The 12,261-nt window shown below is 34.6% G+C and overlaps 1 protein-coding gene across 2 annotated transcripts in view; it reads right to left on the bottom strand.

Annotated features, from left to right (window-relative positions):
• clic5b (chloride intracellular channel 5b) overlaps positions 1–12,261 on the bottom strand; it is a 39,066-nt gene that overhangs the window by 16,842 nt on the left and 9,963 nt on the right. Inside the window, 1 exon segment of one of the 2 annotated variants that reach the window (NM_001098198.1) lies at positions 2,511–2,759. Coding sequence (NP_001091668.1) covers positions 2,511–2,552 — 42 coding nt within the window. The 5' untranslated portion in view covers positions 2,553–2,759. 2 annotated transcript variants of the gene reach the window in all.

Below are 12,261 nucleotides of genomic sequence, written 5' to 3'. Positions count from 1 at the left end.
AGAAAAACAAATTCAAAGGGTGGTTAATAACTCTGACTTCAACTGTGGTTTATTTACTTAACGATTTTAAGGCAACGGTTTACTCGCTTTGAGTGAAGTCAACTAATTGCTTTGTACAATGCATTTTTAAAGGCTATTTTTCAAAATTAGTTGTTTCATACTCTAAACTTCCCAGTTTTGCTCATATCTGCTTCCCCGAAGGTCTTTCCCATATTTGTTCACACACATTCTACATTTCCAGTTGTGAAAATAAGCAGTGTTTTCTGAATTATAGGTTCCCAACGATCCAGCTTTAAAAACCTTTGATTTCTAATATGTAAAAATTAAAATGCATTTTAAGTCTGACTTGTAAATTAGCATGTTTTATAAAATATATGTCCTTATGCATATTTCAAGTCAATATTTGAGACACCTTCTAACATTAAAAATGCTTGAAATTCTTAATACAATCAGTCAACTGGAAATATGATGATGACTTTTTTGTACCCTGTTCACCTGTAGTATCAATTGCCTCAATACAGCTTGTTTTTAGTGCAAGGTTCGAAGGGAATCATGGGAGAAAGTGCATTGCATAACACGGCCAGATAAATGAGGCAGATGGTATGTGAAAGGTCAGGCCACTTCCAGTTTCACTCATCTGTCTGTTCTGGCAAATTCAGAACAGAGAGAGAGACCTGGATGCAGAACAATGAGCTGCTACGATCTGGAAAGTGCAGGACAATAGGCTGGTTTGCTATAGGACCGGTTACTCTGTCGGCAGCTGTAAACAGACAGGGGTGTGACCGACCCACAATGCCTTGTCTACAGCAGTTATATTGTTAAATAAAAAGATTAGGATCTGTTCAGTTCTAACATTTTATTATTTAATTATGTAGGCTGCTTCAGTGTGCCTGCCACATGAGAGGCATCCTCCAGTTAATCAAATGATTTCATGTTTGCCTTATCAGAAAAGGGTTTGGTGACTTTTTTTCTATGATAGCTGAATATAAATATTCTAATATATTTATTTGTGATGAAGGCAAACTAATCTAATACATTTTGTGGATTTATGTATGCCATATGTATGTGTTTTAACTAGGTGTTAAAATAATGAAAAATAATGAAAAAATGCATAATATTGATACCCTATTGGTTGTTTTTGTTATACTTCAATTGTGTATATTTTATTTTAACTTATATATTATTATTTTAATTTAATGTTTTTCATCATTATTTTAATTAATATTATTCTAATATTTATTTAATATATACTTACAGTATATACCAATAAATATATATCGTTGAAGTCTGAATTATTAGCTCCCCTATTTATTTTTTCCCCAATTTCGGTTTAACGGAGCAGATTTTTTCAACACATTTCTAAACATAATAGTTTTAATAACTCATTTCTAATAACTGAATTATTTGATCTTTGCCATGATGACAATAAATAATATGTGACTAGATATTTTTCAAGACACTTCTATACAGCTTAAAGTGACATTTAAAGGCTTCATTAGGTTAATTAGGTTAACTAGGCAGTTTAGGGTAATTAGGCAAGTTATTGTATAACGAAGTTTAGTTATGTAGACTATCGAAAAATATAGCTTAAAGGGGCTAATAATATTGACCATGAAATGGTTTAAAAAAAAAATGTAAACTGTTTATATTCAAGCCTAAATAAAACAAATAAGACTTTCTCCAGAACAAAAAAATAAATAAAATAAATTATCAAATGTACTGGGAAATTTTCCTTGCTCTGTTAAAAATGATTTCGGAAATATTAAAAAAAAAAAAAAAAATCAATGGGGGGGGGGGGGGGGGGGTAATAATTCTGACCTCAACTTTACATATAATATACTATTATTATGTATATTTATATATAATCATTTAAATTTCATCATTTTAACAATTATTTAATTATTATCATTATTTTAATATTTAAATATATACCTACCATATATATAATTGCAATATATAAATGAAACACTGATAACTGAATTTAATAATACATTTCAAACTTTAGTGAAAATGTTTTTTTTCATACTGCACATATTATGTATCTTGTCAGTTTTAGCACTTAAAATAACTTTTCATTTTCAGCATATTAAAAACGAGTATATATATATATATATATATATATAGACATAGACAAAACAATTAATGTATAGCATAAAAAACTAATTATTTAATGTAATAGCACTGTTGTATTGAATCTCTAGCTAATTTGACTATGTCAATTACGTATGTTTTCAGTTTTATTATTTAAAATGGCTGATTTTAATTCTTAGCATTTTAACTAGCATAAAGTAGCAAGTTTTATTAAGACAAAAAGGTAACATTTTTACCTTTTTACCTTATTTGATCTAAACCAATGTGCAGTCAAACATTGCTCCACACGCACCCAGCTCATGACACTAGTCAAATATCCACGTTACTTTAGAACAGCTATTGAGTTACACTGACTTCACCAAGAGCTTAATAACTCCAGAAAGCTTGTCTTGCACACTCCTAAAGCTTTTTCTGCTTACCTTAACAAATAACTCAATATCAGGCTCTTGACCGTCTCCCATTGTAGACACTTTCTTTAAATCAGGCAACTGTCCTGATCTGTCACCTACATCCTCCCAGCAGTATTTCACAGATATTTTGGGTGAAATGTCACCGTTAAGCCACGATCTCCTAAATTCTGTTTGTTCTGCTCTTGACCGGCAGCCAATAGCATCAGGTGTTGTAATGTCAGCTCAAACACAGATGAAAGGTGAATCTAGTGTTCTCCCAAACACAGTGATGGAAAAGAGAGGGAATAGGTTTAGTTGGAGGTGAGGCTTCATTTAGCTCCGCCTCTCCTGCCATAAATGGCTTTGATGAGCTTGAGTGACAGATGAGAATAAACCAGAACTGTATGATAGATGACCTTGAAAACATCTGCGAGTTGAGACCCTGATTTAGCCTGTAAACATATAATCGATTACCCATTTTAAAAAATATTTTTATTCACTTTTTTTCTGACATTTTTTACTGCAGTGTCAAACATTATATGTATTTATAGGTATGTTATAACATTATATTTATATAATGTGCAATTATATGTATTAGCAAAATGCTTGTCAATTAAACTTGATGCAGCTTGTGTAACTGTTAAAAACTGAAACTTGTAAATATTATAAGAAGTCAGTTTGATGTAAGTTTTATTTTAGTGTAAATTGAGTGCAAGGCAAATTAGACTTATGTGCAAAACTGGAACATTGCATAAGTCCTTTTCGTATAAAGCATGGTTTCCATCCGTTAAGTCAAAGATCAAAGAAAAGTTAAGTCAAAGAAAAATCGTCCTAAAAAACTGGTGCCAAATATCGGAAAGAAAAAAAGAAAGGTGATGCCACTATGGGCCTTTTTTCTTATATATTAAATGACTTGCACCTCAGAAGAGGAAGAAAATGCAATGAAGGTGTAGTGGCTTTTGGGAGCGTGAGAACAGAAATTTAAGACAGTTTTAGAGGTATTAATCCTGAAAAATTTTGATGATGGATTTTGGCTGTAGGGTTCAGAAATGGCTGCATTTTAGATGTTCTACAATGTATTCTGTCCACTGGTTTGTCCATAAATGCTGTACATTTTCACTATTTATGCACATTTGGCGTATCCATAGAGCATTGTTTTTTGCAATATTCCAAAATGTGCATAAAAGTAGGTGAATAGAAACAGCTAGTGTTAAGCCAGGTTTATACTTCTGCGTCAAGTGACCGGCGTGACCCACGGCGCATGCAACGCGCGTAGCTGTGCATTTATACTTCTGTGCGCTGTCTCTGTTGGTCTGCATTACACTTCCGAAACGCTAGTGGGCAGTGAGGTGTTAATGTTCCTCTGTGTCGAGTTTCTTCGCTGGTGTTTTGCTTTTCCTGAACACTTCCTGGATGTACAAGTGGCTCAAACTCGCTCATTTTGAGGCAGGAACCGGCGGACATGCAACAATTTTAACTATGAGGTAAACACAAAACAAAACTTTCCAGCAGGAGCTCCTTCACGGGACTCCACACTTGTAAACAATCGCTCCATTGGGCTCGCGTCCAGCTCGCGCCATTCGAGCGTCTCGGTCCCGCCCAGACTCATCAGCGCTACCAAGCCGACCAATCACAGAGCTTGCGCTACGCGACGTTGCGACGTGCAGTTGCAATTTTTGAGAGGTGCACGTTAGCGACGGCCACGGCAAAGGCTATGCGTCAGCGCCGCAGCATACGCCGGCGTTTGACGCAGAAGTATAAATCAGCCTGTAGGCATTACAAAGAGAGATTAAGGCCCAATCTCAATTCCACCCCTTAGCCTTCCACTTTCCCCTACCCCTCATTTTGCATGGTCTTGTGAAGGGGTAGGGGTGTTCCAATTCTCTTTAGCTTGAAGGCGTAGGGCTGAGGGGAAGGGGTAGATGGCACTTTGAATGAAGATTTTTTTTAGGACCACACTCGAAACCAAAGGGTAAGAAAATTTCCCAGAATACACCAGCCACAACAGCACCCAGAAATAAGGAGATCTATATTCATTCATTAATTTTCTTGTCGGCTTAGTCCCTTTATTAATTCGGGGTCGCCACAGTGGACTGAACCGCCAACTTATCCAGCATGTTTTTACGCAGTGGATACCCTCCCAGCCGCATCCCATCTCTGGGAAACATCCACACACACTCATACACTACGGACAATTTGGCCTACTCAATTCACCTGTACCGCATGTCTTTGGACTGTGGGAGAAACCGAAGCACCCGGAGGAAACCCACAAGAACGCAGGGAGAACATGCAAACTCCATACAGAAACGCCTACTGAGCCGAGGCTCGAACCAGCTACCCAGTGACCTCCTTGGTGTGAGGCGACAGCACTACCTACTGCGCCACTGCGTCGCCTGAGATAATTAGTCATGTGACTTGCGTTGGGTTCGCAGCTTTATGAAAACTTGAGATATTTTTACCTAGGTGTGCCTGGAAGGCGCAAGCTCGTTGTGCCACGTGTGTATTGCTCCCAATATGCAAACGGAAGCAGGGCTTAACAATAAGGATTGCCCGATGACCCGGGGCCAGCGTGAAAGATGCTTGGGACAGTAGACAGGATTATTACAGGCCCAACTGGGCCAAAACTGCCTTATCACTGAAGTTTCATTTGCCTGGGACTATTTGTCAATTACGTGCAAATACAGTCTTAAGCCTGGTTTATACTTCTGCGTCAAGTGACTGGCGCAACTCACGGCGCAGGCAACGCGCGTGGCTGTGCATTTATACTTCTGCGCGCTGTCTCCATTGGTCTGCATTAACACTTCCGAAACGCTAGTGGGCAGTGAGGTGTAAATGTTCCTCTGTGTCGAGTTTCTTCGCTGGTGTTTTGCTATTCTGAACACTTCCTGGATGTACAAGTGACTCAAACTCGCTCATTTTGAGGCAGGAACCGGCGGACATGCAACAATTTTAACTATGAGGTAAACACAAAACAAAACTTTCCATCCGGAGCTCCTTCACGGGACTCCACACTTGTAAACAATCGCTCGCGCCATTCGCGCGGCTCTCGGTCCCGCCCAGACTCGTCGGCGCTAGCAAGCCAACCAATCACAGAGCTTGCGCTACGCGTTGTTGCGACGTGTAGTTACAATTTTTGAGAGGTGCACGTCAGCGATGGCCACGGCGATGGGCTATGCATCAGCGCCGTAGCATACGCCGGTGTTTGACGCAGAAGTATAAATCAGCCTTAAGAATCGAGAAACGGTTTGTGCTTTTAAGCCTTTAAATGTCACCATCTCTGTGATGTCGTAAACATCATACTGCTTTTCAGTTTCTTTTCTGATTGAACGTTGTGAGCACGTTATTTTTTCCCCATAATCTGGTAACAACCAGTACAGTGAAGAGATGGAAACAAGGCGGCAAGATCAAATTATGAGGTTAAAAGAAAACGTCTGAAACAGAAATTTACTTGGGTGCAACACAACAAAAACATGAAATTGTGTTTTGCACAATTTGCAGTCAGTTTGACAAGTCAGCCATCTTTTGTTAAATAATTTAAAACTCCAATTAAATACCTGCACATTTTACATACTGCTCTTTTTGTTTTCATAACACTTAAAATTTTGTTCATTTTAAATTTATTAACATTTGTAAAATATTTCAAGTCAAGATTTTTGACACATTGTTTAAAATGTGTGGCTAAAAAATAGCTATTAACATTTTTATTTTTATTTTTTTTGTGGTGGGGCTAGAGAAAATTTTGGCAGGGCAAGTAAAAATCTGAACCACTGGCCCAATCAGGCCAGTATAAAAAGTCCATAACGTTGAACCCTGAGAAGCCGCTCGCCTCCTTTGGAAATAACAAACTTGGATGCAGAACAAATGCTAAACTATCACATTTTATTTCCTTTAGTGTTTTAGATTTAAAACAATATCTCTGTGTAAGTAATAAGCAACGAGTATGAGCTTTTTGGACTCGTCTATTACTAGCATGCTGGTTAAATAACAAAAACAAACAAAAAAAACGCATTATTGGCTTTAGATCCACTTTTAGTTGGACTGGTCTATTTAAGTTGCCTCAAAATAGCAAAATGCTAACAATGCGCTTAAATGCACCTCCTTTTCAGAACAGGCACAAATAGGTACAAGTGCATTAGCTATTTAAACAACATGATACTTTCGCCCGGCTGAAAATAGGAAAAAACCCTTGCGTCGTACCTTGTGCTCCATTGTGCCAGGTGTATGATAGGGCCCTCTATCTTCGCAATTTAATATCACAAAAGCCATTCGATTATACAGGCTAATGTGAAACATAGCACTTTGTTGAATGTGCATAGGTGGCGCTATTGAGCCATTAGCCACATTAGTTTTTTACCACTAAGCCTAGTTACTTTCATTTTTGATACAAGTAAAGGGCAAAGACATATATCTCTCTCCCAGTTTTCACTATGTATGTAGGTTATTTGTGGCACAACATTAATATTAAATATATATATATATATATATATATATATATATATATATATATATATATATATATATATATATATATATATATACATATATATATATATATATATACATATATATATATATATATATATATATATATATATATATATATATATATATATATATATTTATATATATATATATATATATATATACACACATATATATATTTATTTGAATAAAAGTTCAACAAAAGTATAATCAATAAAGTGCATAAAATTTTATAAAAGTGCATCATTTGAAATGCAGTCATCATTTGTGGAAAAAGGTGGATAAGTCTCAACCATTTAACTAATGTACTATCATGTCCCAGTGTAACTATATGACATGTTCATGGCCCAGAAACTCAGAGTAGAGGAATGAGCCGCATTCATTTTTAATGTTGTCCAAGTCACAGGCAGTTCGCTGGCAGGCAACGGCAGGTTATATTTGATCATCTTGTGGAGCCCAGGAGAATAAGATTCCCTAGTAAATATTTTATGAGCTGGCTTTGGTTTATAGTGCGAATTTACGCTCAGAGTTTTCATGTGGACCTGTGAAATGGAGATTACTCATTTGGCTTACCTAAATACAGCTGACTGTCCTAGATATGAGAGAAAAATGATAAACTCATAAACTGTCATGACCATATTTGCGGCACATTTCTTTAGCTTTATCATTTCAGCAGTGATGCTGATTTCTAAAATGAAAAGTCCCATTATGGTGTCTGGTGTCTAAATAGAAAACATATTAAAGAGTTAGATCACCCAAATATAAAAACGGTCAACCTCATTTCATTGCAGATCCCTGAGACCTTCATTCATTCATTCATTTTCTTTTTGCTTAGTCCCTTATTTATCAGAGATAAATGAAATACATCTCCAACTTATGCAGCATATGTTTTACGCAGCAGATGCCCTCCCAGCCGCAACCTAGTACTGGGAAACATGCATACACTTTCACATTCACACACACACTAAGGCCAATTTAGCTTATTCGATTCACCTATAGCGTATGTCAAAAAGAGAAACATGCAAACTCCACACAGAAATGCCAACTTTATGCGAATCACCTCAGAATGGTTTCTTAAACATAACAGTTCACTGTAAGTTCACAAGTCAAATGGTCTCCACAGTCACCAGACTCAATCCAATAGAGCACCTTTGGGATGTGGTGGAACGGGAGATTGGCATCATGGATGTGCAGCTGACAAATCTGCAGCAACTGCTTGATGTTATTATGTCAATATGGACCAAAATCTCTGAGGAATTTTCCAGCACCTTGAATCTATGCCACATAGTGGCATAGAATCTATTGAATCTATGCCACAAAGGATTAAGGCAGTTCTGAAGGCAAAAAGGCGGTCCAACTTGTACCTAATAAAGTGGCCATTGAGTGTATAAGTTTATAAGGTGCTCAGCATAAATGAGTAAACCCCTTTTGAAAATGAATATTTCCAAATTCTATAAACATATTAATTTGGTGTTTTTAAAACAAAACGGTTTTATTAGAAAAGTTATATTATAGTTAAAATAAGTGTATGGTCACCTAACATCTTAGGTAGTAGATATACTAGACTAGAAGTATAATACATTTAATTTCAAATGTGGAATTGCAAATAAAAACTGCAAACTACAAAAATTAAAATGGAAATGGAAAAAATTTACAATATCTCCCAATTTTTTTTGTTTTAATGCTTTTTTCCCGGTTTTCCCAAACAAAAAGATTTAAATTTTTTTCCCAACAAATTAATTTTAATTTATTCATTTTTGGACTGGATTGTTGTTGTTTTTTTGTTGTTAATTTCATTCGTTTTGGCTTTGGTGCTGACGTATCTAATGTATATGCACAAATATATTACTGTAAATCATCCTATATGTTAATTTAAAAGAGAGATCTGTAAGAGGTGTACTCATTTATGCTGAGCATCATGTATATTTGTACATGTACATTTCTAGAATATTTGTTATAACTGTGTTTATATATTTATATGTTATTATCATAGTTTTTATTAGAAAACTTGACTGCTGTTGTGTCTGCTGAAAGTGAAAAAATGCTTTGGCTTTTTATTATTGTAGGCTGAACAGCGCCCTCTACAGGTGTAAACAACAGTACTCATGCCAATGCATGACGCTGTTTCAAAGGGCACATTTTCCTCCTTTTGTAAAATATAGTGTGTAAAATATATTATTATTGTTTGTAATAAATACATTTTGTCATAGCAATTCTTTAGCATTGTTTTAAATAAAACCAAATGCAGAGGCTGTACATACAGTGAATACAGTTTGACTTAATAATAGCACAAGATGAAGGCTGTCTGCCAACAAAACTTGCCTTAACATAAATCTTTTTTTTTTTTCCATTGCTGCGTTCCCGACAGGTTCAATGTAATCACTGCAGTTAAAGATTAACCTCTGCATCATGGCGTTCAGTAGTGTTTTGGCTTTAAAATATGCTTTTGTAAATGTTCAAGGTTTTACAGCCTGACATTCTGTTTAATCTGTTTCAATTGTATGGGAGGGTCTGATTATCTGTGTCTGATTATCACTTTGCTGATGCTGTTTAACATTTAAAAACTGTTTTAGTAAATACTATCACGTCCCTTATTAAGTAGAAACATTTTTATGTTGTTTATTTCTTACATATATTTGACATATATTTCAGGATATTTTACTCCTAGTTCAATTTTGTTTAGCAGTTTAGTGCTCTTGTTTTGCCTTTTAAACAACTAAAGTAAAATATCAATCATCTATGTATTTATTTTACCAAAGATAACATAAGTGTATATATATCAGTATTGAATGTTATCAGTTTATATTGTTACATTAAGTGCCATTTAAGTGCAGAAAAAAAGACTCTAACCTGGTTTAATTTACTTTTGCTTTATTTAATTGCTTCTTGATTTTGTTCATTATTTTAGATTTTTTTTTATTATTAGTTTAACTTTGGCTACTAGTTTTATCTAATAAGGGGGAAATAAACAAATGATCAGTCATTTATCAATCATATATATATATTCAATCATAAATATTTTTATATGTGCATACAGACAAATGCAAATACACACAGGTAATTATATAATACAGATACACATACAATTTTAATAACTACAGTTATTTGTCATTTAAAGTCTAAATGATAACCATAATCTTCAGTTATTGTCCTATTTAAAGCCAAGAAATAAGAATATAATTATTATAATTTTTTTGTAAAATGTCATCAAAATAAATAATCAGCCAGATATAGATTTATTAACACAATTACTTAATTTTACATCATAATAAAATCTAAAAATGACCACAAAAATCTGTAACATTTCAATTATTGTTCAGTTTAAAGACAGCCAAGAAGAATAAAATCATTATAATGTTTTTAAATATCAACAAAATAAATATCCAATCAAATGTAGATTTATTAATACAACTATTTTAATATTATTAGAAAAATCTGTAACATTTTAATTATTTTACTGTTTAAAGGCAGCCAATAAGAATAAAATGAATATTAATTTCTTTTAAAATAATAACTGTTCGAAAAGCTCATGATTCGCATTCATCAAATAATTGCTTCATACTGTTTTTTTCTTTTTACATTCTTCGAGTGAAACAAAAACACATACGTTTCGGCACAATGCCTTTCTCAGTGTATGACACAATCCTCTCACTCCACTCTTTTATCCCATAAACAATCACACTGCGTCATTGGTTAGACTGCCACTCGATTTTGATCTCATTTTCATTTCATTATTCCATGATTTACCAAATAAGGACTGTATACCTTCATATCCAAAAACACTATTTCACAGAAAAATAGCATATCAATTATCATCAGTTGTTTATGTCTACATCAATACAATGAAAATCCGACAGTCCAAAACATAAAAAAAAACATCTGACGGCCACTTGATGATTAAAGACAATCTCACCTTCACCTCAACACACATAACTAACCACACATGAAATCTTTACACCCACCTTCAAAAACATCATTTCACAGGAGAATAGCATATTTACATCAATACAATGAAGTTGTATTAAAATAATACAGAATAAATGATCAAATATTTTTATTAATACGTTTATTTTAAAGTTGTCGTAATAAAATCCAAACTATATACACAAAAATCTGTTAAGCTCAAAGTACTGTCCCACTTAAAGACAGCCATTAAGAATAAAATTGTTATTAATTACTTTAAAAAACAAAACAAATGATCAATTGATTACAAATCTATTCATACAAATATTACAATATCAGGACAACCTATAAGTAAGTGCTGGCATTGATTATGAATTTATTATTGCAGGTTAGTTCATGGGTTATTTCGGAGTTGTCTTGCTGGCTTTGTAACTCAACAACAACTTCTTTATTCCTGCTTTTTATGACTGTATGTGACCATAAAATATATAATCTTTGAATTGTTCCTGAGGGTTTCTTAAGATCAAATCTTTGAGTTATGTTCACTGCGTCAGAGCATCCCATTTCCTTTTTACGAACTGCAATCATATTCTGACTTATGTCATTTTTATCGACACATTTGTCATGAAATGTGCTATAAAAATCAACTAGAGATATAACAGTATGAAAATGTCATGTTTTACGCTGCAACCCATCACTGGGAAACACCCATTCACTCTCACATTCACACACATACACTACAGACAATTTTAGCTTGCCCCATTTACCTATAGCGCATGTCTTTAGACTATGTGGGAAACCAGAGCACCCGGAGGAAACCCACACCAACATGGGGAGAACATGCAAACTCCACACAGAAATGCCAACTGGCCAAGCCAAGGCTCGAACCAGCGACCTTCTTCCTGTTAGGCGACATCGCTACCCATTGCAATTTACATTGAAATTGTGACTGTACAACATACAGTATTAATTTTCGATATAATGTGTAGCCCTGAATCACAGATTTAATTGTAATGAATATTGTAAGTCGTAATACTATCCATCACAAAATGTGTCAGGCTTTATCTTTAAACCGGTAATATGAACATAAGCCTGAACAAATCTCCTTTCTTTAGTCAGAGTGTGTGATTTTTTTTTTTGCATGCACAGAGATTAAAGCAAAGAGAAGCTCTGGGTTCATTTGCTCAGGTCAGGAGTTTTTGCTGGTTTCCATGTCTGTGCGGATCTCAAAGTTAATGATTCTTGGTGTTGCCTATCACAGTGAACTTTCCAAAGAAAATGAATGGAGATGCAATCAGTACAGGATCTCTACATATGCACAAACCACTGCAGAGTTAATGATCAAGAAAAAAACGTTACCTGAATGAATCATACAGCAACAATCCTTTTTTTTTTT

This window comes from Danio rerio, chromosome 20, assembly GCF_049306965.1.
Source record: "Danio rerio strain Tuebingen ecotype United States chromosome 20, GRCz12tu, whole genome shotgun sequence".
Lineage (NCBI taxonomy): Eukaryota > Metazoa > Chordata > Actinopteri > Cypriniformes > Danionidae > Danio > Danio rerio.
Note: the sequence above shows the minus strand (reverse complement) of the source record. Positions and strands in the feature narration are given on the sequence as shown.